The following is a 24,270-nucleotide window of genomic DNA, read 5'->3' on the forward strand; positions in this document are numbered from 1 at the left end:
ACCCTATCACATAGCATGACCACTATTAACATTTTGGTTCATTTGTTTTAAAACTCTAAACAATACTACATAACATTCTACCATATGGAAACAGCATAATTTATTTAACCGTTTCATTCTTGCAGATAATTTCTGTTAATTCCATTTTCATTATTAGTACCTTTGGATGGAATATTTCACCTGATCTCTAATTTGCTTCCTTTGGATAGCATCCTTTAAGTGATATTACTGGACCAAACTTGTTAAGACTCTTTTTACATATTGCCAAATGAATACATATTACACACCTAATATGAGAAAAAAACCTAATTGATAAAATACAAAATGGGAACCATATTTCCCATAAGTTCACAGGTCAATGTAAATCCCAGGTTGTGTAATTAAGAAAAAAAGGTTTTGTTAAAATTAAGGCATTATATAAATGTAAGATATTATTTTGATGTAAACAAAAATAATGAACACCTGTAACTGTCTAATGACAGCAATCACTCCTAGGGATTAGTTTATAGTTTTTATCATACATATTGCCAATTGCTTAAAACTACTTTCAGCATTCCACAACCTATCTATTAATATAACAGAAGCAACTTTTATCTTAGTTCTTATTTATACTCACAGGACTTTAATAATCTATTAATTAGTTTAAAAATTATTAAGCACATAACTACGTGCTTTGAAGATGACTAGGAAACTAGGAATACACTAGTATAATTGAATGTGGAAGACAGACACACAACCAACTAAAATAAATGTGATATGTGGTAAAACAGAGCCAAGAACATTTCACTTTGAGAACCAAGAAAAAGAAGTAATTAACACTTGTCTTTCTTCTCCTAGCTCATCCTCTGCTTAAATTTCTACCAGCTGTTCTTTTCGCCTGGACTTTTAAATCTGACCTGTTCTGCCCCCTGGAATTTGTGTGGCCTCATTTCTGGTCTGCCTTCATAAGCTGAAAGTCCGTGACTGGCTCCACTCATTCTGCTGTCACTTGTCTCTTCTCATTCCAGATCACCCATCTCTTCTGACCTCCAGTGCCCGTCATCACCATGTCACCCCTGCCACTGCCTTCCCAGCTGACCAGCTAGGGGGCTAGTACTGGTCACGCCTCAGAAGGATGCATCAGAAATTAAATTCCTCTGGGCTTTTAAATAATAGGAAGAAAGTAATCCAAACTTAGGGAGTACAAAGGAAAGAATATGTACTCCAATTCACCTCATTATTAAATTAAGAAATTTGGAAAACTTTAGAAGCTTGCACTACTTTTACAGATGGAGACTTAATAGGTCTTTTACTAGTTACAGAAAGCATGTGCAAGAGGAACAATAACTCACCCAAACAGTAAAACGGCAAAAATATGTGACTTAATAGTGGAAAGACGGCTCTTGAATAACCTCTCAAAAATATATGAAAACAATTATGTCATGATTAGGAAAGTCTAAAGGGATTGTTAAAGAAAGATCAACAGGGCTAACAAAGAAATGTCATTTCCCTTCCCTCTCTTATTTGTGTGAGAATTCCAGAGTAATGTTTGTCCACAGGATGATGGAGAAGCTAATGTATTTATTGGACACTTTCAAAAAGCCATGCAGGGGCTTCCCTGGTGGCACAGTGGTTGAGAGTCCGCCTGCCGATGCAGGGGACACGGGTTTGTGCCCCGGTCCGGGAAGATCCCACATGCCGCGGAGCGGCTGGGCCCGTGAACCACGGCCGCTGAGCCTGCACGTCCGGAGCCTGTGCTCTGCAACGGGAGAGGCCACAACAGTGAGAGGCCTGCGTACCGCAAAAAAAAAAAAAAAAAAGCCATGCAGAGCCTCGGTTTAAGTACATGCCTCTCCTGTCCAGTGTGCTGCACAGCTGTGCCCAGATCCAATCTGTGTGCATTTTCCATTTACATATGTTCACGTCTCCACAAAGGAAATATGAAGAGAAAAACAGGGAACGTTCCAAGAAAGTGTAAAGTGGATACGAATATAATTAAAACAGTAATTAGAAAACTGAGAAGCTACTTATTTTGTGATTTACTCATGTATTTTCCTGGTAATTAATATTTAAATTTTTGGTAGTTTTTCATATTCAAACACAACATCGCAGGGTGAGAGAGTAAGTATTAGGCGGTCGCAGCAGTGGTATCTGTCACAGAACACTGTAATAGTGAAGGAAGTGAAAATGACTGCTTGATTCTCACCCCTAGAGGTGCTGCTGGGGAAAGAAACTGCTTAAGTTTCTCTTTCTCTCTCCACATTGTGAAAGCTCAAATGTTAATTTAGGCACATACAACGATTACTCCATTCTAAAATGTCAAAAAGGTTAATTTGAGGGACTTTCAACTGAAAAGTTTAAGATCACCATATTGAAGTATATTAAAAACTCATAGTGTGTTTGGGACTAGGTCTTAAACTAAAGTGGCTAAAAATTGCAATAATAAGACTTGCAGTGACTTTGAGCTATGAAAGGTCAAACTGGAAGGAATAGAATCCCATAAAATTAAAATCAAGGAATGAAACAAGCTGAAATTAAAATGATTGTGGAAGAATATGGTAGCCTGAGATTAGTCAACATATAATAACGATAGAATGGGCTATTTTTGAAAAATCATAAAAAAATCTTTTGGGCTAACCCAATATAGTATATTTGAAACTATTTTAAAAACAGTGATCCAAGAAATATTTTGGAGTCATATGTAGGTCTGGCACTAATGAATAAAGATTACTGGATGTACTGTATATAAGGCATTTGGAGATACCGTGTTTCAATTAAAATGATGACACCATATTTTGGTAATATCTAATATATTTAATTTTGGCATAATAGTGATTTATTATATAGTAATATTTCAAAAATATACTTTTGTGTTTAACAAACCACCGAAGAGCTCAAAATAATGGCCTATAAACATGCTTTTGCTCCAAACACCAAGCTGCTATTGCACTGAAGGCAGTGAATTCCATCATGGGAGTTATAAGATCCAGGGCTGCAGATCACTGTGAATAAAAAAATAAGTTAATAAGTAAAAGTTTCCTAACGCCACGTAAATTAACTTTACATGGAGGATAAATTTTCAAAGAAGGTTCTTTTTTTTCTTTTTAATTGTGGTAAAATGCACATAGCATAAAATTTGCCATTTTAACCATTTTTAAGTGTACAGTTCAGTAGTGTTAAATGTATGCAAATCATTGTACAACTAATCTCCAGAACTTCTGCATCTGGGAAAAACTGCAACTCTATACCCATTAAACATCTCCTCATTCCCCCTCTCCCAGCTCCTGGCAGCCACCATTCCACAATTTGTTTCTACGAGTTTGACTCCTCTAAATGCCTCATGTAAGTGAAAAGTTTTAAGTTTTCACTCTAATCCAGCTTAAACCAAGACTGTGACCTAAAATAGTTTTACTGACCACACGATGTTGACATCAGAAGGCTGACTGGGCCATCCTGTAAGTTACAGAAGAAGCCACAAGGGGTCAAGAACCAAATGTGACTACCAGAGGGTCCATAGTAACCACGATTTAGATGTATAAAGATAGCCCCAAATATGGGAAGGACTTGCAGATCATTTCTAACAATCCTCTGATTTCAAATCCTATTTCTATCCTGGGCTAATGGTGTAATTCTGGAAAAACTACTTAGCCTAAAACGTAACTCAGTTTGGTCATCCCTAACATAAGGACAATGTATACCATGAATACATCACCACTGCTCCCTCTGTGTGATAGAAAGTAAAGAAAGGCAGGAAGAAACCAAGGTCAAATACATTCTCTGCCATTGATTAACTTTGGGATCCTGGGCAAAGTAGTCAATTCTGTTAGTTCTAGTTTCCTTATTTGTAAAACAGGTACAGTAACAATCAAGTCATAGCATTATTGTGAGGACTGAAACCAGATGACTTAGATGAAAAGGCACCCAGCATGTGATGGGCACTCAATAAATGCTTAACCCTGTGCATTGCGGGGTTGCTGCCTCTACTCATCTCTTTCACTGGGGGTGGGGAGGGCATCAAGGTCACGGGATGCCATCAGCCCCTAATTGAGTTGGGGTCTCTGACTAACCTATTGCAGATGTGGTCAGCCAAGGGATCACAAAGATGTTAGTAACAGCACATCTAAGGCATGGGTATCATGGGCCATCAAAAAAGATTCTTTTTCTAGCACCATGATTTAATAATACATGTCACTGACTGAATCTGGGTCATATTATATTATTTAATTTCTTATTCTTTTTAAAATATATTTTTTCAAATTGGGAAATATCTTAACCATCACTCAGAAGTATTTTCCATTCTAGGTTCCACAGAGCTCCTCAAGTTTTAACAGACATTTTATTTGGGAATTAATGTTCCAGATGGAAAAAAAATTGGTAAACAAAGTTAAACAGATTTATTTGCTGCAGTAATAAGAAGAGTGTCTAAAGTGAAAATGTATGTGGTAAAATTCTAATGACATAATATTTCTCAAAGGTGTGTGATCATGGTACACTTTCTCTCAAAACATATATTAATATTTCTTGATGCACAAATATGGAAAGATTTAGCGAATGTATTGAAAGTGTCAAATCGTTACATATGGAGAAGAGAAACCTGCATGCAGTCTTTACACACAGACTTTATACATGACTGTTACAAACAGAACTGATACTGGCATAAAATCATCTAAATTAAAGTTTAAATAAATAATGATATTCTAATAAATATTCTTATAATTTAAAAAACCTTCATAATATAGTACATGTTATACCACAGAGCCCTTATCTGTAGCACTCTCTCCTAGGATATACCCTGAAATATTTTGTTCTCTTTTAAGTGGAATTGAGGAAAAATGCTAAAATGTTATTTAAAGTACAAAATTAGTGAACTTTTCTTCCAGGTCTGAGTCTCAGTGAGTAGAACATCTCCCAGCTACAGTTATGAGAGCAGCCTGATTAAAACTTGATTATTTCAATAAGAAGAGAAGGAAGCATTGGTGACTGATCAGTATTGACATATGAAGAAATAAGTAAATACAGGAAAATATCTTAATGAATTTTGGATAGGGAATAATTCCTTAAAAAGGGAAGTGACTAACCATAATAGAAAATAATTGATACATGTGGTATTAAAATTAAGAACTTAAAGTAACAATAGTAATAACAGTCAATCAAGAAAACTAGGAAATAGTTGCAGCTTATATAACCAACAGAGGACTACCATTCAGAAAACACACACAATTGATGTAAATCAATGAGAAAAGGACAGAAAATAATAGGAAAAACTTAACCAAGGAGGCAAATTCTTGTGTACTGAAAACTACCAAAAATTGCTGAAAGAAATCAAAGACACAAATGGAAAGACGTCCCATGTTCATTTAATATTTAATATTGTTAAGATGTCAGTACTACTAACTATCCATGAAATTGCTATCTATGAAATCTCTAGATTCTATGAAAGCTCTATCAAAATCCCAGTGGTGGCATTTTCAGAGATAAAAAAATCCATCATAAAACTCATTTGAAATCTCAAGGGACTCAGAATATCCAAAACAATTTTGTAAAAGAATAACAAAGTTGGACATCTCACACTTGCTGATTTAAGTACTACAAAGCTTCAGTAATTTCAGTAGTCTGGTACTGACATAAAGACAAAATTACAGACAAAATAGAAATAAACTCCCAAATAATTTTTAACAAGGATACCAAGATCATTCAATGAGGAAAGGACAGTCTTTTCAAATGTTTGAGCAAACTGGATATCCACTTGAAAATGAATGAGGTTGGACACAGCTTACACCATATATACAAAAATTAACTCAAAATGGATCAAAGACCTAAACATAAGAGCTAAAACCATGAAATTCTTGGAAGAAAACATAGGAAAAAGCTTTATGACATTAGATTTTACAATGATTTTTTTATATGACACTGAAAGCATGAGGACAAAAGACAAATAATTAAATTGGACTACATCAAAATCGAAACTTTTTCTGCAAACTTGAACCAAGAAAAGGCCATGTGAGGACAAAATGAGAAGGTGGCCCATTTTGCCATCTGCAAGCCAAGAGAGAACTCACCAGAAACGAATCACCAGCACCTTGAACTTGGGCTTCCAGCCTCCAGAATTGTGAAAAAAAATTTTGTTTAAGTCATCCAGTATATGGAATTTTGTTATGGCGGCCCACCCTAAAACAGTTATTTATCCAAAAGAACTAAGAGTAGGATCTCGAAGAGATATCTGCACACCCATGTTCAGTGCAGCACTTTCCACAATAGCCAAGAGGTGGAAGCAACCCTGTGTCCATTGACAGACGAATGGATAAAGAAAACGTGGCATACACATGTGGACAACGGAAATGTGGTACGTTAGTGCTGGGCCACCTAATGTGATGTTAATGTGGGAATGTGAAATTATAAAAAGTACTGTGGAAAGGTATGAAAATGTGTGATGGTCACATACTACACATGTTGGAGGTGGGAATGTGATACATATACACAACAGAATAGTATTTAGCCTGCAAAAGGAAGGAAATTCTGACACATATTACAACATAGATGCCAAGTGAAATAAGCCAATCACAAAAGGACAAATGCCACATGATCTCATTTACATGAGGTACCTAGAGTAGTCGTCAAATTTATAGGGACAGAAAGAAGAAGAGTGGTTGTCAGTGACTGAAAGGAGGGCAGAATGGGGAGCTAGCGTTTAATAGGTACAGGATTTCAGTTTGGGAAGATGAAGACGTTCTGGAGACGGATGGTATTGACGCTTACACAACAATGTGAATGCGCTTAATGCCACTAATTTGTACCTTTCAATATGCTTAAAAGGTTAACTCTTATGTATGTTTTACCATAATAAAAAATGTGATGCATTACATAATCATCAGATTGCAAATATTTAAAGTTTGGCTATGCCAAGAACTGGCATAGATGTAGACAGGATCTGTCCCACATTGCGTTGTAAAAGTGTTTTCTAAATTTTTTGTATTAACCCAATCTGACATATTTTAATGAATTGCTCATCTTATGATCCAATATTAGCTAAAGATCTAAGATATACAAACAAAAATATTCACAACACCATTGTTTGTCATAGTAGAAAAACTGAGAAGTAGGAAGCAATTTCAACCAACAATAAAACAGATATATACTCCTTGACATATTCATAAAATAGAATATTATATAGAAAAGAAAATTTTTAAAAATTGTGTTATAACCACAAAAATGTGCATGAATCTCACAGATACAATTTGCAATACTGTGAATCTGTTAAAATAACCTATCATTGGCCATATTCTCAGACTGGATTTTTAAAAATCCAACTTTATGCTGCTAATGTAAAAATGTAAGTTTTAATCAAATTAATCTATACCTGCACTGCACTCATAAATAAAACCTCAACTACAATTTTATTTTATATAACTTGACAAATCAATTTAAAATGGACAACTTCTAAAGAGAAAAAAGAAGGTGGTTTACCCTCTCTATACAACAAGACATTAATTACCACAAACAGTAAAACAAAAAAGAGGACCCTTTAAAAGACATATATTCGTGTGTATGTACATATATGTGTATATACATACAAATGTAGGTGTGTGTATATATGTACCATATATTATAAGTATATATATGTGTATGTATACACACACACACACACACAGTATGTACCCTTATTTTATGGACCTGAGAGTAAAGAAACAAAATTTGAAATTAATAAAATAAATTATTAGAGAATTTTTTCCTGGTTGTGAGGCAGGTAAGACTTTTATAAGAGAAAACAAATAGAGAAAATAAGCAATAAGACTTATACAATATTAAACAAAAAATAATGCACCAAAGACAATGTCCACAATGCTAAAAATCAAGTGGCCAAGAATTCTAATTCTAGCTTATACTGAATTAATCAATCTGCAGAAAACACTTAAAACATCAGGAAAGAGGAAACATACACTATTTGACAGCCCTGAAGAGGTAGGAAAGACAGGCAAATGGGTAAAAGTATTATTATATATTTCAGCAGTGGGTACTCACCACACTATGTGGTGCATGGGTGGCTAAAACTGAAGCAAAAATTACGTCTACTTGGTTACAAAAACTGAGAGGACAGACTTCTAGGCCTCCAGAAGATATAGAAAGTAATGGGAGAAATTCAAGGAAATAGGTAGAAACAGAAGCAAGAACTCTAAAATCTCATATAGACTCCATGCAGATCACTGGCTGATGTGAGACCTTCACATTAGTCAATGATATTGCAAGAAGTTCAAAACCAGAAAAAGAGAGCTTCCCTGGTGGCGCAGTGGTTGAGAGTCCGCCTGCCGATGCAGGGGACATGGGTTCGTGCCCCAGTCTGGGAAGATCCCACATGCCGCGGAGTGGCTGGGCCCGTGAGCCATGGCTGCTGAGCCTGTGCGTCCGGAGCCTGTGCTCCACAACGGGAGAGGCCACAGCAGTGAGAGGCACGCGTTAACGCAAAAAAAAAAAAACAAAACCGGAAAGAGTTGGAAAGCTGAAAAAACTGAGAAGATGGTGCCTACAATGGGAGAGACAGTTTAGATTTTGAATCTAGCATATTATTAGACTAAATAATAAACACTCTTCAGAGCAAAAATAAGCCAGAAGACTCTACATAGCACTACCAATAAAGTTTAGCATATAATAAAAATTATTAGATTTTCAAAGACACAGAAAACTAACTCATAGTCAAGAGAAATAAGAGTTTTAAAAAAATGAATAGAGTAACATCAGCAAAGATACTGGCAGCTCCAAATGACAGTCCCAACTAAAGAAACATGAAAATAATCAAGCAAAAACTCTCAGAATTAACTTTGAAAGAACTCTAAAAAACAATCAACATATAGGAAATAGTAAAATGGCAGAAATAAGTCCATTTTTATCAGTAATTACTTTTAATGTAAATGGATTAAATTCTACAATCAGAAGACAGAAACTGGCAGAATGAATATTTATGATCCAACTATATGCAATCTGGAAGAGACTTATTTTAGACCAAATGAAATGATTAGGTTGAAAGTGAAAAAGTGGAAAAAGATATTCCATGGAAACTGTAATGAAAAAAGAGCTGGCACTAATTCAGATTAAATAGACTTTAAGTCAAAAACTGTTATAATAGAAAAAGGAAATTACATATTCCTAAAAGGATCAAATCACAAAGAAGATATAACAATTATAAAAATATACATACCAAACAACAGGTACAGAAAATATATAAAGCAAACACTGGCAGAACAGAGGGAGACATAGCTCTACAGCAATACTTGGAGATTTCATTACCTCTCTTCCAATAATGGATACAGTTTCTAGACAGAGGATCAATAAGGAAATAGAGGACTTGACAACACTATAAACCAACTAAATTAACAGATGTATATAGAACACCTCACTCATAGCAACAGAATACCCATTTTTATCAAGTACACATGGAATATTTTCTAGGATAGACAATATTTTAGGACACAAGACAATTCTTCATAAATTTAAAAAGAATGATATCATACAAATCACAATAGAATGAAGCTACTGAAGAAATCAGTAACATAAGGAAAAGTGGAATGTTCACAAATATGTGAAAATTAAACAACACATTCTTAAAAGGCCAAGAAGATAAAGAATATATCAAAAGGGAAATTGGAAAACATATTGAGATGTATTAGAATGAAAGCATAACACACCAAACCATATGAGATTAAGTGAAAGCAGAGGAACATTTATTAGTAGTAAATGCCTATATTGAAAAAAAAGAAAGATCTTAAATCAGTAACATAACTTTACATCTGAATGGATGAGAAAACAACAACTAAATCTACAGATAGCAGAAGGAAGAAAAATTTTTTAAAGATTAAAGTGAATATTAATAACAGAGAGAATTTTAAAAATAGAGAAAAGCAAGGAAAACAGAAGTTGATTTTTATAAAGACTAAAAGGACTGACAAACCTTTAGGTAGATTGAGAATAAGAGAGAAGAGAGAAATTTTCAGAGTCAGAAAGAAAGATGGAACATCACTACCAAACTTACAGAAATAAAAAGGATAAGCCAATTTTAAGAAAAATTATATGCCACCAAATTAGGTAAGCTAGAAAAAAAATGAAAAATACCTGGAAACCCACGTGTTACAAAAACTGACTGAAGAAGAAATAGAAAATTGGAAGAAATCTATAACAAGTAAAGATATTGAGCTAGTAACTGAAAACCTCCAATAATGAAAATCTCAGGGTGAGATGGCTTCACTGGTGAATACTACCGAACAGTTAAAGAAGAATTAAACCAATTCTTCTCAAACTCTTTCAAAAACAGAAGAGGAGGAAACACTTACTAATCAATCTGTGATATGAGCATTGCCCTGACATCAAAGCCAGATAGAGTTATTACTAAGACAAGGAAATAAATGTCAATATCTCTAGAATGCAGATGCAAACAACCTTAACAAAATACTAACAAGCAACTTCCAGCACTATATTAAAGTATTATTCACCATAATGAAGTGGGATATATCCCAGGAACTGCAAAGGTGGCTAAATATATAAAAACCAATCAAAGTAATATACTATACAAATAGAAGGGGGGAAAAAAACCTACATGATCATCTCAATTGATGCAGAAAAAGAATTTGACAAAATCCAAAATTTTCATCATAAAAACACTCAACAAACGGAACAAAATGAAAAAAAATTCAATCAGATAAAGGGCTTTTATGAAAAACCCAAAGCTAACATCATCTTCAATAGTGAAATATTGAAAGTTTTCCCCCGAAGATCAAGAACAAGGCAAGGATGTCCTAAAGAAAGTTCTAGAGAGAGCAATTAGGCAAGAAAAAGAATAAAAGGCATCTGAATTATAAAAGAAAAAGTAAACTAATTGTAGATGACATGATTGTGTGTATGTATACACACACACACACACAGGGAGAGAGAGAGAGAAACCTGTGAATACACATATACACATGGTACTAGAGCTAATAAAGGAATTCAGCAAAGTTGCAGGATACAAGATCAACACAAAAGTGGTTGTGTCTATACACTAGCAGTGAAAAGTCCAAAAGAAAATTAGAGAAGCAATTATATTTACATGCTAATCCACAAAAAATCTAGATGTAAATTGAAGCAAGAAGGTTGAAGACTTGTAAAATTTAAATTATAAAACATTGCTGTAAGAAATAAAAGAAGACCTACGTAAATGGAAACACATCCTATGTTGGAGAAGTGGAAGACAATATTATGAAGATGACAATACAATCCAAAGGAACCTATAGATCAATGTATCCTGTATCAAAATCCCTCAGGCTCGTTTTTTTTTTAATAACATCTTTATTGGAGTATGATTGCTTTACAATGGTGTGTTAGTTTCTGCTTTATAACAAAGTGAATCAGTTATACATATACATATGTTCCCATATCTCTTCCCTCTTGAGTCCCCCTCCCTCCCACTCTCCCTATCCCACCCCTCTAGGTGGTCACAAACCACCAAGCTGATCTCCCTGTGCTATGCGGCTGCTTCCCACTAGCTATCTATTTTACGTTTGGTTTTGAAAAGAGGGAATGATGATCCTCAAATTCACATGGAATTGCAAGGGGCCTAAAATATACAACATAGTTTTGAAAAATACAAACCTAGAGTACTCACACTTCTAAATTTCAAAACTCCCTACAAAGCTACTGTAATCAAAACAGTGTAGTACTAGAAAAAGAGAGAATGTACACTAATGGAATAGAACTGAGAGTCCAGAAATAGCCACAGACATCAGTGGCAAACCGATTTTCAACAAGGATGACAAGACCATGCAAGAGGGAAAGTACAGTCTCTTCAGTGAACAGTCCTGTGACAACCAGATAGCCACATGCCAAGAATATATTTGGACCCCTAACTCACACTGTTTTCTAGAACTTACCTCAAATCATCAATGACCTCTTTGAAAAAAAGGAAAGGGGTAAATTTTTCACAATTTTAGATTCCATAATGGTTTTTTAGAAATGACACCAAAAGCATCATCAATAAAAAAGAAAATAAACTGAACTTCATAAAAATATAAAACTTCTGTGCACAAATGCACATTATTAAAAAGTGAAAAAACTCTCTGAGAATAGATAAACCTTTGCAAATCATACACATGCTAAGGTCTGAGTATAAAGAATATGTAAATAGCCCTTAGAACTCAACAACAAAAAGAAAGAAAACCCAATTTAAAAAATGAACAGAAGACTTGCCTAGACATTTTTCTGAAGATATACAAGTGGCCACCAAGTACAGGAAAACATGCTCAACATCATTAGTCATTTGGGAAATGCAAGTCAATACTGAGACCCTACTTCACACACAAGGATAGCAATACTTTTTTAAAAGGAAAATAACAAGTGTTGTTGAGATAGTTACCCTTGTATATTATTAGTAGCACTGTAAAATTGTGCAGGCACTGTGCTAAATAGTTTGAAAACTGCTCAAGAAAGGTAAACACAGGATTGCCTGTGTATAAAGTATAAACAAACAATGCAATATTATTCAACCATAAAAAGGAATGACATACTGATACATGCTACAATGTGGTTAAATCTTGAAACATTAGGCTAAGTGAAAGAAGCCAGAGAAAAAATGACACATATTGTATCTTTTCATTTGTATGAAATATCCAGAATAGAGACAGAAAGCAGACTAGTAGTTGTCAGGGGCTGAAGGTAGAGAAAAATAGGGAGTAACCACTTAATAAGCACAGAGTTTCTTTTTGAGGTGATTAAAATGTTTGGGAACTAGGTAGAGGTGGTGGTTGCACAGCACCATGTACTAAATGTCACTCAATTATCCACTTTAAAATGGCTTTATGTTATATGAATTTCAACTTAATTAAAAAATGAGTAGAGCTTCATGTGACCCCTGGGCCAATATAAATTGGTGTAACATATGTGTAATTGATAACCAAAAAGGGAGGACAGAGAGAAAAATGCAGAAAACAATAAATGACATATATGACCCAAAAGCCTTGAATTTAACAAAAGACATAAATGAATAATCCAAAAAACTCTGCAAACACCAACATGAAATGTACAAAACCTCCACCCCTACACACAACACAGTCAAACTGCTATAAACCCCCAGTAAAGATAATCTAAATGCTATGGAATAAAAATGATGACACATTAAATGCAGGGTGCGAGAGGGAAAAAGTACGAGTAGCAGCTCACTTCTCACTAGGAGCAATAACTGCTAGAAGGCAGTGGAATATTATTCAGTGCTAAAAAGAAATACTACTAAGTGAAGGAAGTCAATCTGAAAAGGCTACACACTGTATGATTCCAACAATATAAAATTCAGGAAAAGGCAAAACTATGGAGACAGTAAAAAGATCAGTGGCTTGGGGATAAAGAATGATGAATAGGTGGAAAGCAGAGAAATTTTAGGGTAGTGTAGCTACACTGTATGATACTATAATTGTAAACATATGTCATTTGTCCAAAAAAACGCAGAATGTACAACACCAAGAGTGAATCCTAATGTAAACCATGGACTTTGGGTGATAATGATATTTCATTCATTATAGATTCATCAATTACAACAAATGTATCACTCTGCTGAGGGATGTTGAGCGGTGGAGGTTAAGCATGAGGGGGTCCAGGGGACATATGGAAAATCTCTGTACCTTACATTCAAATTTGCTTTGAACCCAAAACTGCCTAAAAAATAAAGTTTATTTAAAAAACATGAAAGGTAAAAAAAGACATTTGGTAATACAATTTAGAGACATTGTAGACAATAACCCTGCACTACAAGTAAGGCTAAAAGAAGTTCTTTAGCCTGAAGAGAACAGTGAACAGATAGAATAAAGGAAATGATTTACCATTTTGCCTGAAACAACCGAAACATAATAACCATAGAAAGACATGGAAAATGGTTTTCAAGAAACTGGACATCAAACCACAAAGGACAGTGATCCCAAGGGACATACAGGAAACAAAATATTGATATATGAGCTCTACAACTGTTGTAGATTATTGCTTTCAGTGAGTTTCTAAATTATGGCAAAGGGAACTGTGGTGGAGCTGAGTTCTTCCCTGAACTGAAGAGACAAAGCTGAAGTCCAAGAAGACATTGAATGCAGCTAGTGTTCTTCCTGTGAACCAGAAAGGAGATACTGTGGAGACAGAGAACTCTGGAGATGAGTAGAACATCTCACTTGATTATATAACAGAAATCAGCATATGTGTCTGAGGAAGCTAACTGAATCTGGGGAAAGGACCATCAATTTTGATAACTTTAGAGGAAAGGGTGCTTGGCAATTACTCAGGCTAAGGAACAGTGTCTGTTCCCAATAACCAGAAAAGAAAATTCATATTCAAAAAGCACTGGGTGGAGCACTTAGGAAAGTAGTGGAAAATGATTAGCTTTAGACTGAATGCTGAAACAGAAACATCGATCAGATTAGAAAAGCAAGACATGAAATGATCAAATTGTTTTCAATAATGTATTAACTGCATGTGAAAAAAACAAGACAAAATTCACAGGAATACGAAAATATGCAGTACCAAATAAGGTAAAATCACAATGTTTGGAATCTACAAAAAGATTACTAGGCATGAGAAAGAGGCAAGAAAACACATAATAAAGGGAATAATCAAACAATAAAACCAAACTAGAAAAAAGGAGATGAAATACTTGTATACTAAAAACTACAAAACATTGCTGAAAGAAACTACAGGAAACCTAAATAAATAGAAAGTCATTCTGTGGTCATGGTAGGAAGACTTAATATTAAGACGTCAACATTACCCAAAACAATCTAGATATTCAATGCAATCCCTATGAAAATTCCAACAGCTTTTTTTTTAAAGAAATTGAAAAGCCATTCCTCAATTCATAGTAAATTGCAAATGGCCCTGAACAGCCAAAACACAATCTTGAAAAAGAAGAACAAAGCCAGAGGACTCATACTTCCCAATTTCAAAACATACTACAAAGCTCCAGTAATCAAAACAGACAGACCTACAGACCAATGGAACAGAAATAAACCTATTCATTTATTACCAACTGTTTCTTGATAAGGGTGCCAAGTTCATTCAATGTGAAAACAGTAGACTCTTCAACAAATGGTGCTGGGAAAACTGTATTTCCACAAGCAGAAAAACGAAGTTGGATCTCTACCTCACGCTATATACAAATATGAACTATGACTTAAATAAAGAGCTAAAAATTCCTAGAAGAAAACATAGGGCTAAATCTTCATGTCTTTTGGTATGGCAACAAATGATTAGATATGGTAACAAAGTTAAAAAATGGATAAATTGGACTTCATCAAAATTTAAAATTTTGTGCATCAAAGACATTATCAACAACTCTGTTAAATGGTTAAGCAGAAATGTTAACAGGGTCTATCTCTTTCTGGCACAAAATATAAGCATAAGAAAGCTGGAGTGATTATATTAATATCTAACAAAGTAGACCTCAATGCAAGGAATATTATCAGGAATAAAATGGTGTATCATTACATAATGATGGAGAGTCAAGTCATCAGGGAAAGTAGCAATCCTAAATGCCTATTTACATAATTACTGAGTTTCAAAATACTTGGAAGACAATAAAGGAGAAATAGTGCAATCCACAATATCAGCTGGGAGCTTCAACATTTCACTCTTACAAATTGATTTAACAAGTGGAAACTAGAACAACAGAAATACAGAAGACAAACTTCTACTTAAATGCCAGAATAAACTTATTATTCAAGAAGATATGGGACATTCATCAAGATGCGCCATATCCTGAACCTTAAAACACTTCTAAAAACAACTAAAAGATTCAAAGTAATATAGAGCATGCTTTCTAAACAGAAAAAATTTAGTTGGAAATCAACAATATAAAGATACACTGGAAGTGATTAGTTATATGGGAATTAAACAGAATACTATGAAATGAGCCCTGGGACAAATAAAATTACAAAGAAAATTAGAAAATATTTTGCACTGAGTTAAAACTTAAAAATAAATAAAATTAGTAGGATGAAGGTAAAACAATGGTAGGGAAAAATGTATAGCCTTAAATACTTATGTAAGAAAAGAAAAAGATATAAAATCAATGAATTGATAGTACGCTACTCCCTTAAGAAACTAAAGAAAGAATAGCACATTAAGTTTCAGATGAGGAAGAAAGCATAAAAAAATACATAAATAAAGAGCAGATATTAATGAAATAGAAATCAAATGAAAAATTCAATAAACTAAAATCTGGCTCCTTGAAGAGACTAATAAAACTGATAAACCTCCAGCTAGAGCTTGTAAAACAAAAATAATAATAAGAATGCCTGTTTTTATTTCTATTCAACACCGTACAGGAGGACCTAGTCACTGCAATAAAGTAAAAGAAAAAATGGCACAGATGAAGAAGTAAAACTGTTATTTGCAGATTATATGTTTATTCTTGTAAAAAAATACAGGGTCTACAAAATAATTATGACATCTAATCACTGAATAAAACAGATATATGGGATCCAGGTTAATATTTAAAAATCAATATGCTGTAGTAATTCAAAAACACAGAGCAAGCAAAGCAATTTTTTAATGTAATATGGTAATAAAGCTTCATTAATCAAGACACTTCAGTACTGGCGAAATGATAAACATAAGGATGAATGGAGCAGAATTAAACCCACATGAATATATAGTCACTTGAACTTTTGACAGAGGTACCAAGGAAAATTTAATGACAAAAGAAAAGTCTTCAACAAATGGTGCTGTATCACCAGGACAGGTTATCTGTATTGTAACAAATGATTATTGACCCTTACCTCATACCAAATAGAAATATTAACTCAATATCTATCATAGACTTAAATGCAAACCCAAAAGTACTAAACAAAAAGCACAGTAGAAAATCTTTGTGACCTTAGGGTAGGAAAATTTTTATTAGAACACAAAAACACATGAACCACAGAATTAAAAAAATTAATAAATTGGACTTCTTCAACGTTTTGCTTTGAAAACAAAAATGTAAGCCACAGTCTGGGAAAATATATTCACAGCACATATATAAGAAAAAAACCTTTTTGTCCATATTAAATTAAGAACTTACAACTCAGTGAGACAAACAACCCACTTAAAAAATGGGAAAGATATTTAAACAGATACTGTGCAAAGGAATACCAATATCCAATAGAAAGATGAAAATATCTTTTAAAAAGGAAAATTAAAATTAAAACCACAATGAGATACCACTACACATACACACATTGGAATGGCTAAAATTAAAAAAGAGTGACCATACTATGCTTTGGAAAGTATTTAGAACAATTGGAACTCCACAACTTTGCTGATAGAACATGAAAATTGTACAGCCACTTTAAAAATAATTTGGCTTTTTTTTTTTATAAAGTTAAACATACACTTACCGTATGACCCAGCAATCGCAATCATAGGTATTTTCCCAGAAGAACTGAAAACACATGTCCACCCAAAGACTTGTACAGGAATGTTCATAGCAGCTTTATTTGTAATGGCCTAAAACTGGAAACAACCCAGATGTCCATCGTCAGGTGAATGGATAAATAAAATGTGGTATATCCATACAATGGACTACTACTCAGCAATAAAGAGGAGCAAACTATTAATACATGAGATAATACTGACAAACCTCAAAATTATGCCGAGTGAAAGAATTCAGACAAAGATTATATACTGCATGATTCCATTTATTAAAACTTATTAAAATGCATGCAAATATACAGTGATGCAGAGCATATCTGCATTTGCTTGGGAATGGATATTGAGGGAGGACTGATTACAAAAACGCATAAGCAAAATTCAGGGTTACAGCAGAGATCCTCTTCTTGATTGTGGTGATAGTTTCATGGATGTATATGTGTCCAGGTCCATAAACTGTATAATTTCAACACACGTACTTAATTGTATGTCATTGTTGAGCCCAAACAAAGCAAGTTGTAGAGGTTATTTAAGGCAAGACACCATTTACAAGACGCCATTATCATGCAAACGCCATTTATAAGATGCCATTATCATGCAAACCAATACTATATGTCATTGTTGATTGCCTCAATAAGAATTAAAAGTATAAAATTTGGGATTGGGGTAAAAAATATCCAATTCTGATAATGAATATATCTGAGCAGAAGAGGAAGACAATGGATTGTTGAGGCCTTCACAGGAAGCTTCAGCTGTGTCCTATTTAAATCACTTTAAATCTTAGGATACAAAGCAAGTGACAGAATATGAAATTTGTTTCGAATGGGTGATATGAACATACTTGTTTATAACATCATTTTCTATATTTCTAGATGTTTGAAATATAACATTATAAAGAAAAATTTTATTTCCAAAGAGCGATAATAAATCAAAGACAGACACACACATACACACACACATGCATCGTTCCCTGAAAATCAAAACTAAACAAGCTTCAAGGTACAGATAGCTTCAATGAGGTATTGAGGGAAAAATTATATAAATTTTACATAAACCATTCAGAAAAAGCAAGAAGAGGGAATGACTGCAATTCATTTTTAAAATAGCAAGTGCCTTAATAATAAAATTTTATAAATATTTACAAGAAAACTATAGACCAAAGTTCCTTATGGATATAGATACAAGAATCTTTAACTAAATGTTAGCATATAAACCTCAGTGATATGTAGAAATTATGAATGATGATCATATATAGTTTATATTAGAGGTCAGTTTATACAAAGTTTGTTTAACTTCTATGTATCGATCAATGCATCATAAAACATGATAAAAGATACAAAACATATGATCATCTCAATGGTGTATACAAGACATGACAAAATTCAATCTCTTTCATGATGAAAAATCAAAATAAATAGAGAATGGAAGGGAATTTCCTTCATCAACCCGATTAATGGCATCTCTTAAAAGCCGCCAGCTAGCATCACAGCTAACGGGGAAAGCCCGTGGGCCCTGACAGTTGGCACAGGAAAAGAATGCCAACTCTCACCACTTTCGGTGAGCACTTTTCTGAACATTCTAGCCAGACTAATAGGGGCAATAAAAAGAAATAAAGAGCATGGAAATGGGAAATAAAGCAGTGAAATTGTCTTTATTCCTATGTGAGATGATTAGGTATGAAGGAAATCCTAAAAATAAAAAATAAATTCTTAGAACTATAAGTTTTATCAAGGCCACACAATACAAGGTCAATGTTTCTAGAAGAAAATAGGAAAAATTCTTCATGAGTTTGGGATAAGCAGAAATTTCTTGGATGGACACAATATCTTTGGTTCCTTAAGAAAAAAATTAAGAAACTTAGTTTTCTCAAAATTAAAACTTCTGTATTTGAAAGACACCATTAAGAAAGTAAAACGAATATATATGGACCTGTTTCCAGAATACATAAATAAACCTTGTAAGTCAATATTTAGAAGAATAATAACCAGAAAAAGGGTAGAGGAAATGATGTGAACAGTTTACAAAAGAACATATGCGAATGCTCACAGAGAACAAGAGAAGATATTTGATATCATTAGCTATAAAGTAAATACAAATTATATCACAAATAAAATAGCACTACACTGATTAAAATTTAAAAGTTGGACAATATCAAGACTGCAAGAATGTGAAACAACCAGAAATCTCATACACTGCTTGGTGGACATGCAAAATCATACAACTACTTTGTTAAAGTTTGGGAGTTTCTTAACAGTTAAAAATACTCTACCATATTATCCTAAAACTTAACTCTTATGCATTTACCCAAGAGAAATGAAAACATAGGTCCACAAAAAACTTACACAGAAATGTTCATACAAGCTCTATTCACAATACCCCGAAACTAGAAACAACCCAAATGCCTGTCAAAAACTGAATGTATAAATAAACAGTGGTAAATTTAATAAGTAGTTGTGATTGTGAAGTAGGATAAGGGGACAATTTGGGGAATGAAAATTTCTATATCTTCATAGGGTATTGGTTAAATGGATGAATACAGTTGTCGAAACTCGGTGAATTGTACAATTAAAATGTGCACATTTAAAAATGAGTGTATTTATGACATCTTAATAAAGTTGATTTAAAAATTTTTCCCATAAATACTGCATGATCTAAAATAGTCAAATTCACAGAGGCAGGAAGTAGAATGCTGGTTCCCAGGGGCTGGTGAGAGGGAGAAATGCAGAGATATTACAAAGTTTTAGTTATGCAGGATGAATAAATTCTGGAGAACCAAGTAGAGCAATATGGCTCTAATTAACAATATTACATTGCATACTTGAAATGCGGTAAAAGGGTAGATCTTAAATGATCTCACCATACACACACACACACACACACACACTACATATATATATATATATATATATGTAACTATGTGAGGTATGGAGCATGATGGATATGTGAATTAGCGTAATTGTGGTGATTATTTCACAATATATACATATATCAAAACATCAAGTTGTATATCTTAGATACATACAACTTTGTCAATTATACCACAATGAAGATGAAAAACAGACACACAGATATAACACATTTATGAATATGAAGCTACCTTCTCCCCAAAACATAATCCTATCAGGGTTACTGAAAATGAAAACTGATCAGCTGATTCTAAAATAAATAGGGGAATATAAGGACCTTGTGACAGACTGTATTTCCCAGAGATGGCTAACAATATATCTATCCCATTCTACACATTCTTACAATTGTGACCTTGTTGAGCACTAGAATCCATCCGGGTCACCTCCTCTGTTCCTAAGTGGAACTTTGTATGACAGAAGTGACACCCGCTGACCTCTGAGGCTAGGTCATGGCTTTCTACTGTTGTCTTAGGACATGAGCTTTTAGATTCCACTGCCATACTGTAATGTAACAGTGCCCAGTGCTCACACAGGGCCAGTTAATGTGTATAATCCCATGAGTTAGTATGGAAACACTCAAGAATAACAGGCTATGGCCAGAGTAAACAGAAAATTCTTGCCTCAATAGCAGAGAATGACTAGCCTAGACTGAACATTGGTTCAGCCAAATAAATTAAAAGTAAGACCAGGGCTTCCCTGGTGGTGCAGTGGTTGAGAGTCTGCCTGCCGATGCAGGGGAAGCGGGTTTGTGCCCCGGTCCAGGAAGATCCCACACGCAGCAGAGCAGCTGGGCCCGTAAGCCATGGTCTCTGAGCCTGCGCGTCCGGAGCCTGTGCTCCACAATGGGAGAGGCCACAACAGTGAGAGGCCCGCATACCGCAAAAAAAAAAAAAAAAAAAAAAAAAAGTAAGACCAGAAATAACCAAACTGTTTCCAAACAATTTTTCTGTGTGTGTAAGAACAAAACTCAATAATGCAAACATATAAAAATACAAAAATATTCAACACCAAACAACAGAACATTCACAAATATCTGGCATTCAGTGAAAAATTACTTGGCATGAGGGAAACAAGACAATATGACTCACAATAAGAAAAAAAGTTAATTACAATCTACCCTGAATATGTGGAAAAGGACATTAAAACAATTAATGTAACAATATTCCCTATGTTCAAAACTTAGAAAGCCCAGAGATAAACCCACGCACCTATGGTCAACTAATCTATGACAAAGGAGGCAAGGATATACAATGGAGAAAAGACAGTCTCTTCAATAAGTGGTGCTGGGAAAACTGTACAGCTACATGTAAAAGAATGAAATTAGAACACTCCTTAACACCATACACAAAAATAAACTCAAAATGGATTAGATACCTAAATGTAAGACCAGACACTATAAAACTCTTAGAGGAAAATATAGGAAGAACACTCTTTGACATAAACCACAGCAAGATCTTTTTTGATCCACCTCCTAGAGTGATGGAAATAAAAACAAAAATAAACAAATGGGACCTAATGAAACTTCAAAGCTTTTGCAAAGCAAAGGAAACCATAAACAAGACGAAAAGACAACCCTCAAAATGGGAGAAAATATTTGCAAATGAATCAATGGGCAAAGGATTAATCTCCTAAATATATAAACAGCTCATTCAGCTCAATATTAAAGAAACAAACTACCCGATCCAAAAATGGGCACAAGACCTAAATAGACATTTCTCCAAAGAAGACATACAGATGGCCAAGATGCACATGAAAAGCTGCTCAACATCACTAATTATTAGAGAAATGCAAATCAAAACTACAATGAGGTATCACCTCACACCAGTTAGAATGGGCATCATCAGAAAATCTACAAGCAACAAATGCTGGAGAGAGTGTGGAGGAAAGGGAACCCTCTTGCACTGTTGGTGGGAACGTAAATTGATACAGCCACTATGGAGAACAAGTATGAAGGTTCCTTAAAAAACTAAAAATAGAATTACCATATGAACCAGCAATCCCACTACTGGGCATATACCCAGAGAAAACCATAATTCAAAAAGACACATGCACACCAATGTTCATTGCAGCACTGTTTACAATAGCCAGATCATGGAAGCAACCTAAATGCCCATCGACGGACGATGGATAAAGAAGATGTGGTACATATACACAACAGACTATTACTCAGCCATAAAAAGGAATGAAATTGAGTCATTTGTAGAGACATGGATGGATCCAGAGACTGTCATACAGAGGGAAGTAAGTCAGAAAGAGAAGAACAAATATCGTATATTAACGCATATATGTGGAACCCAGAAAAAGGGTACAGATGAAACAGTTTGCAGGGCAGAAATAGAGACACAGATGTAGAGAACAAACGTATGGACATGTAGTGGGGAAAGCAGTGGGGGGTGGGGGTGGGGGTGTGATGAATTGGGAGATTGGGGTTGACATGTATACACTGATGTGTATAAAATGGATGACTAATAAGAACTTGCTGTATAAAAAAGTAAATAAAATTTTTTTAAAAACCCAAAAACTCAATAATGCAAAAATATAAAAATACAAAAATATTCAATGCCAAACAACAGAACATTCAAAAATATCTGGCATTCAGTGAAAAATTACTTGGCATGAGGGAAACAAGACAATACGACTCATGATAAGAAAAAAGTTAATTGCAAACTACCCTGAATAAGTGGAAAAGGACTTTAAAACAATTAATGTAACAATATTCCCTATGTTCAAAACTTAAGATAACATATGGAAGATATAAAAAAAAAACATTTCATTCAATCTTCTAGAGGTCAAAACCATGCTGTGTGTGACAAAAAACACTCTGGGTAGGATTACTGGTTGATGTGATATTGTAGAAGGAAACATGACTAATCTTGAAGATACAGCCATAGAAACTACAGAGAATAAAACACACAGAAAACATTTTTAACGAAGAGATCAACAAAGAGCTGTGGCAAAATGTCAGTCAGGTTAATATGCTTTTAATTGGAATCCCTGGTGGAGAAGATGAGACTAATAGAAAAATTATTTGAATAAATAAGTAAAACTATTTTCCAAATTTGAGGAGCACTGAGTGTCCACAAATCCAAGAAAATGAAATATTCTTCAATAGCAAATTCACACCAGAAGAAATGTTAAATAAAATCCTTCAGGCCATACAAAGAGAACTGCAGGTGGAATTGGGTCTACACCAAGAATGAAGACTAATGGAAAGGATAATTAGATGGGTAAATACATGTGATTTTTTTCTTATCATTTACATCCCCATAAAAGATAAACTGTTTAATAAACAGAACAATGTAGTGTGGGATCTGTGACACAGGTAAGCTTAACTGGGTGGATGTCAACAATAGCGCAAAGGTCAGGAGAGAAGAAATGGAAGTATAATATTTTAAGATGCTTATACTTCATATGAAGTGGTATAATATTAATTAAAGGTAGACTGTGATACATTAATGATATACACCATAAGCCTAAAATTACCACTAGAATAAAAACACACAGAGCTCTACCTAATAGGTCAACAAGGCAGATAAATGGAAGCACAAACACTATTCAATTAATTTAATTGAATGTAGAAAATTGAATGTAGAAAAAAAGGAGCAAAAAATAAATTGGGGAAATAGAAAACAGTGAGATGATACACTTGAACCTGACAATGTGAGTAGTTACATAAAATTGGGTTTAAAGATGCCAATTACAAGACAGATATTGTCAGACTGGACTTAAAATGCAAGATCAAACTGTATGTTGCCTAACTAAATACATCTTAAATATGAAGATATAAATTTAAAGTAAGGGGCTAGCAAAAGGCATAGCATTTGTACTGGCCAGTTTTATGTGTCAGTTTGGCTAAGCAATACTAGTTATTCAATTAAACACTAATCTAGGCATTGTTGTGCAGGTTATTTTGTAGATAAGATTAACATTTACAATCAGCTGACTTTAAGGGGATAATCTAGTGGGACTGATTTAATCTGTTGAATGG

At 34.1% G+C, this 24,270-nt stretch overlaps 1 protein-coding gene across 1 annotated transcript in view; it reads right to left on the minus strand.

Moving 5' to 3' along the window:
* Positions 1 to 2,886: 2,886 nt before the first annotated feature.
* ZPBP (zona pellucida binding protein) overlaps positions 2,887 to 24,270 on the minus strand; it is a gene marked incomplete at both ends in the record, with an annotated part of 109,951 nt that continues 88,567 nt past the window's right edge. Inside the window, one exon of the mRNA XM_082846430.1 lies at positions 2,887 to 2,981. Coding sequence (XP_082702556.1) covers positions 2,887 to 2,981 — 95 coding nt within the window. The remainder of the gene's footprint in view (positions 2,982 to 24,270) is intronic.

This window comes from Leucopleurus acutus (assembly GCF_964270905.1).
Source record: "Leucopleurus acutus genome assembly, chromosome: 9".
Lineage (NCBI taxonomy): Eukaryota > Metazoa > Chordata > Mammalia > Artiodactyla > Delphinidae > Leucopleurus > Leucopleurus acutus.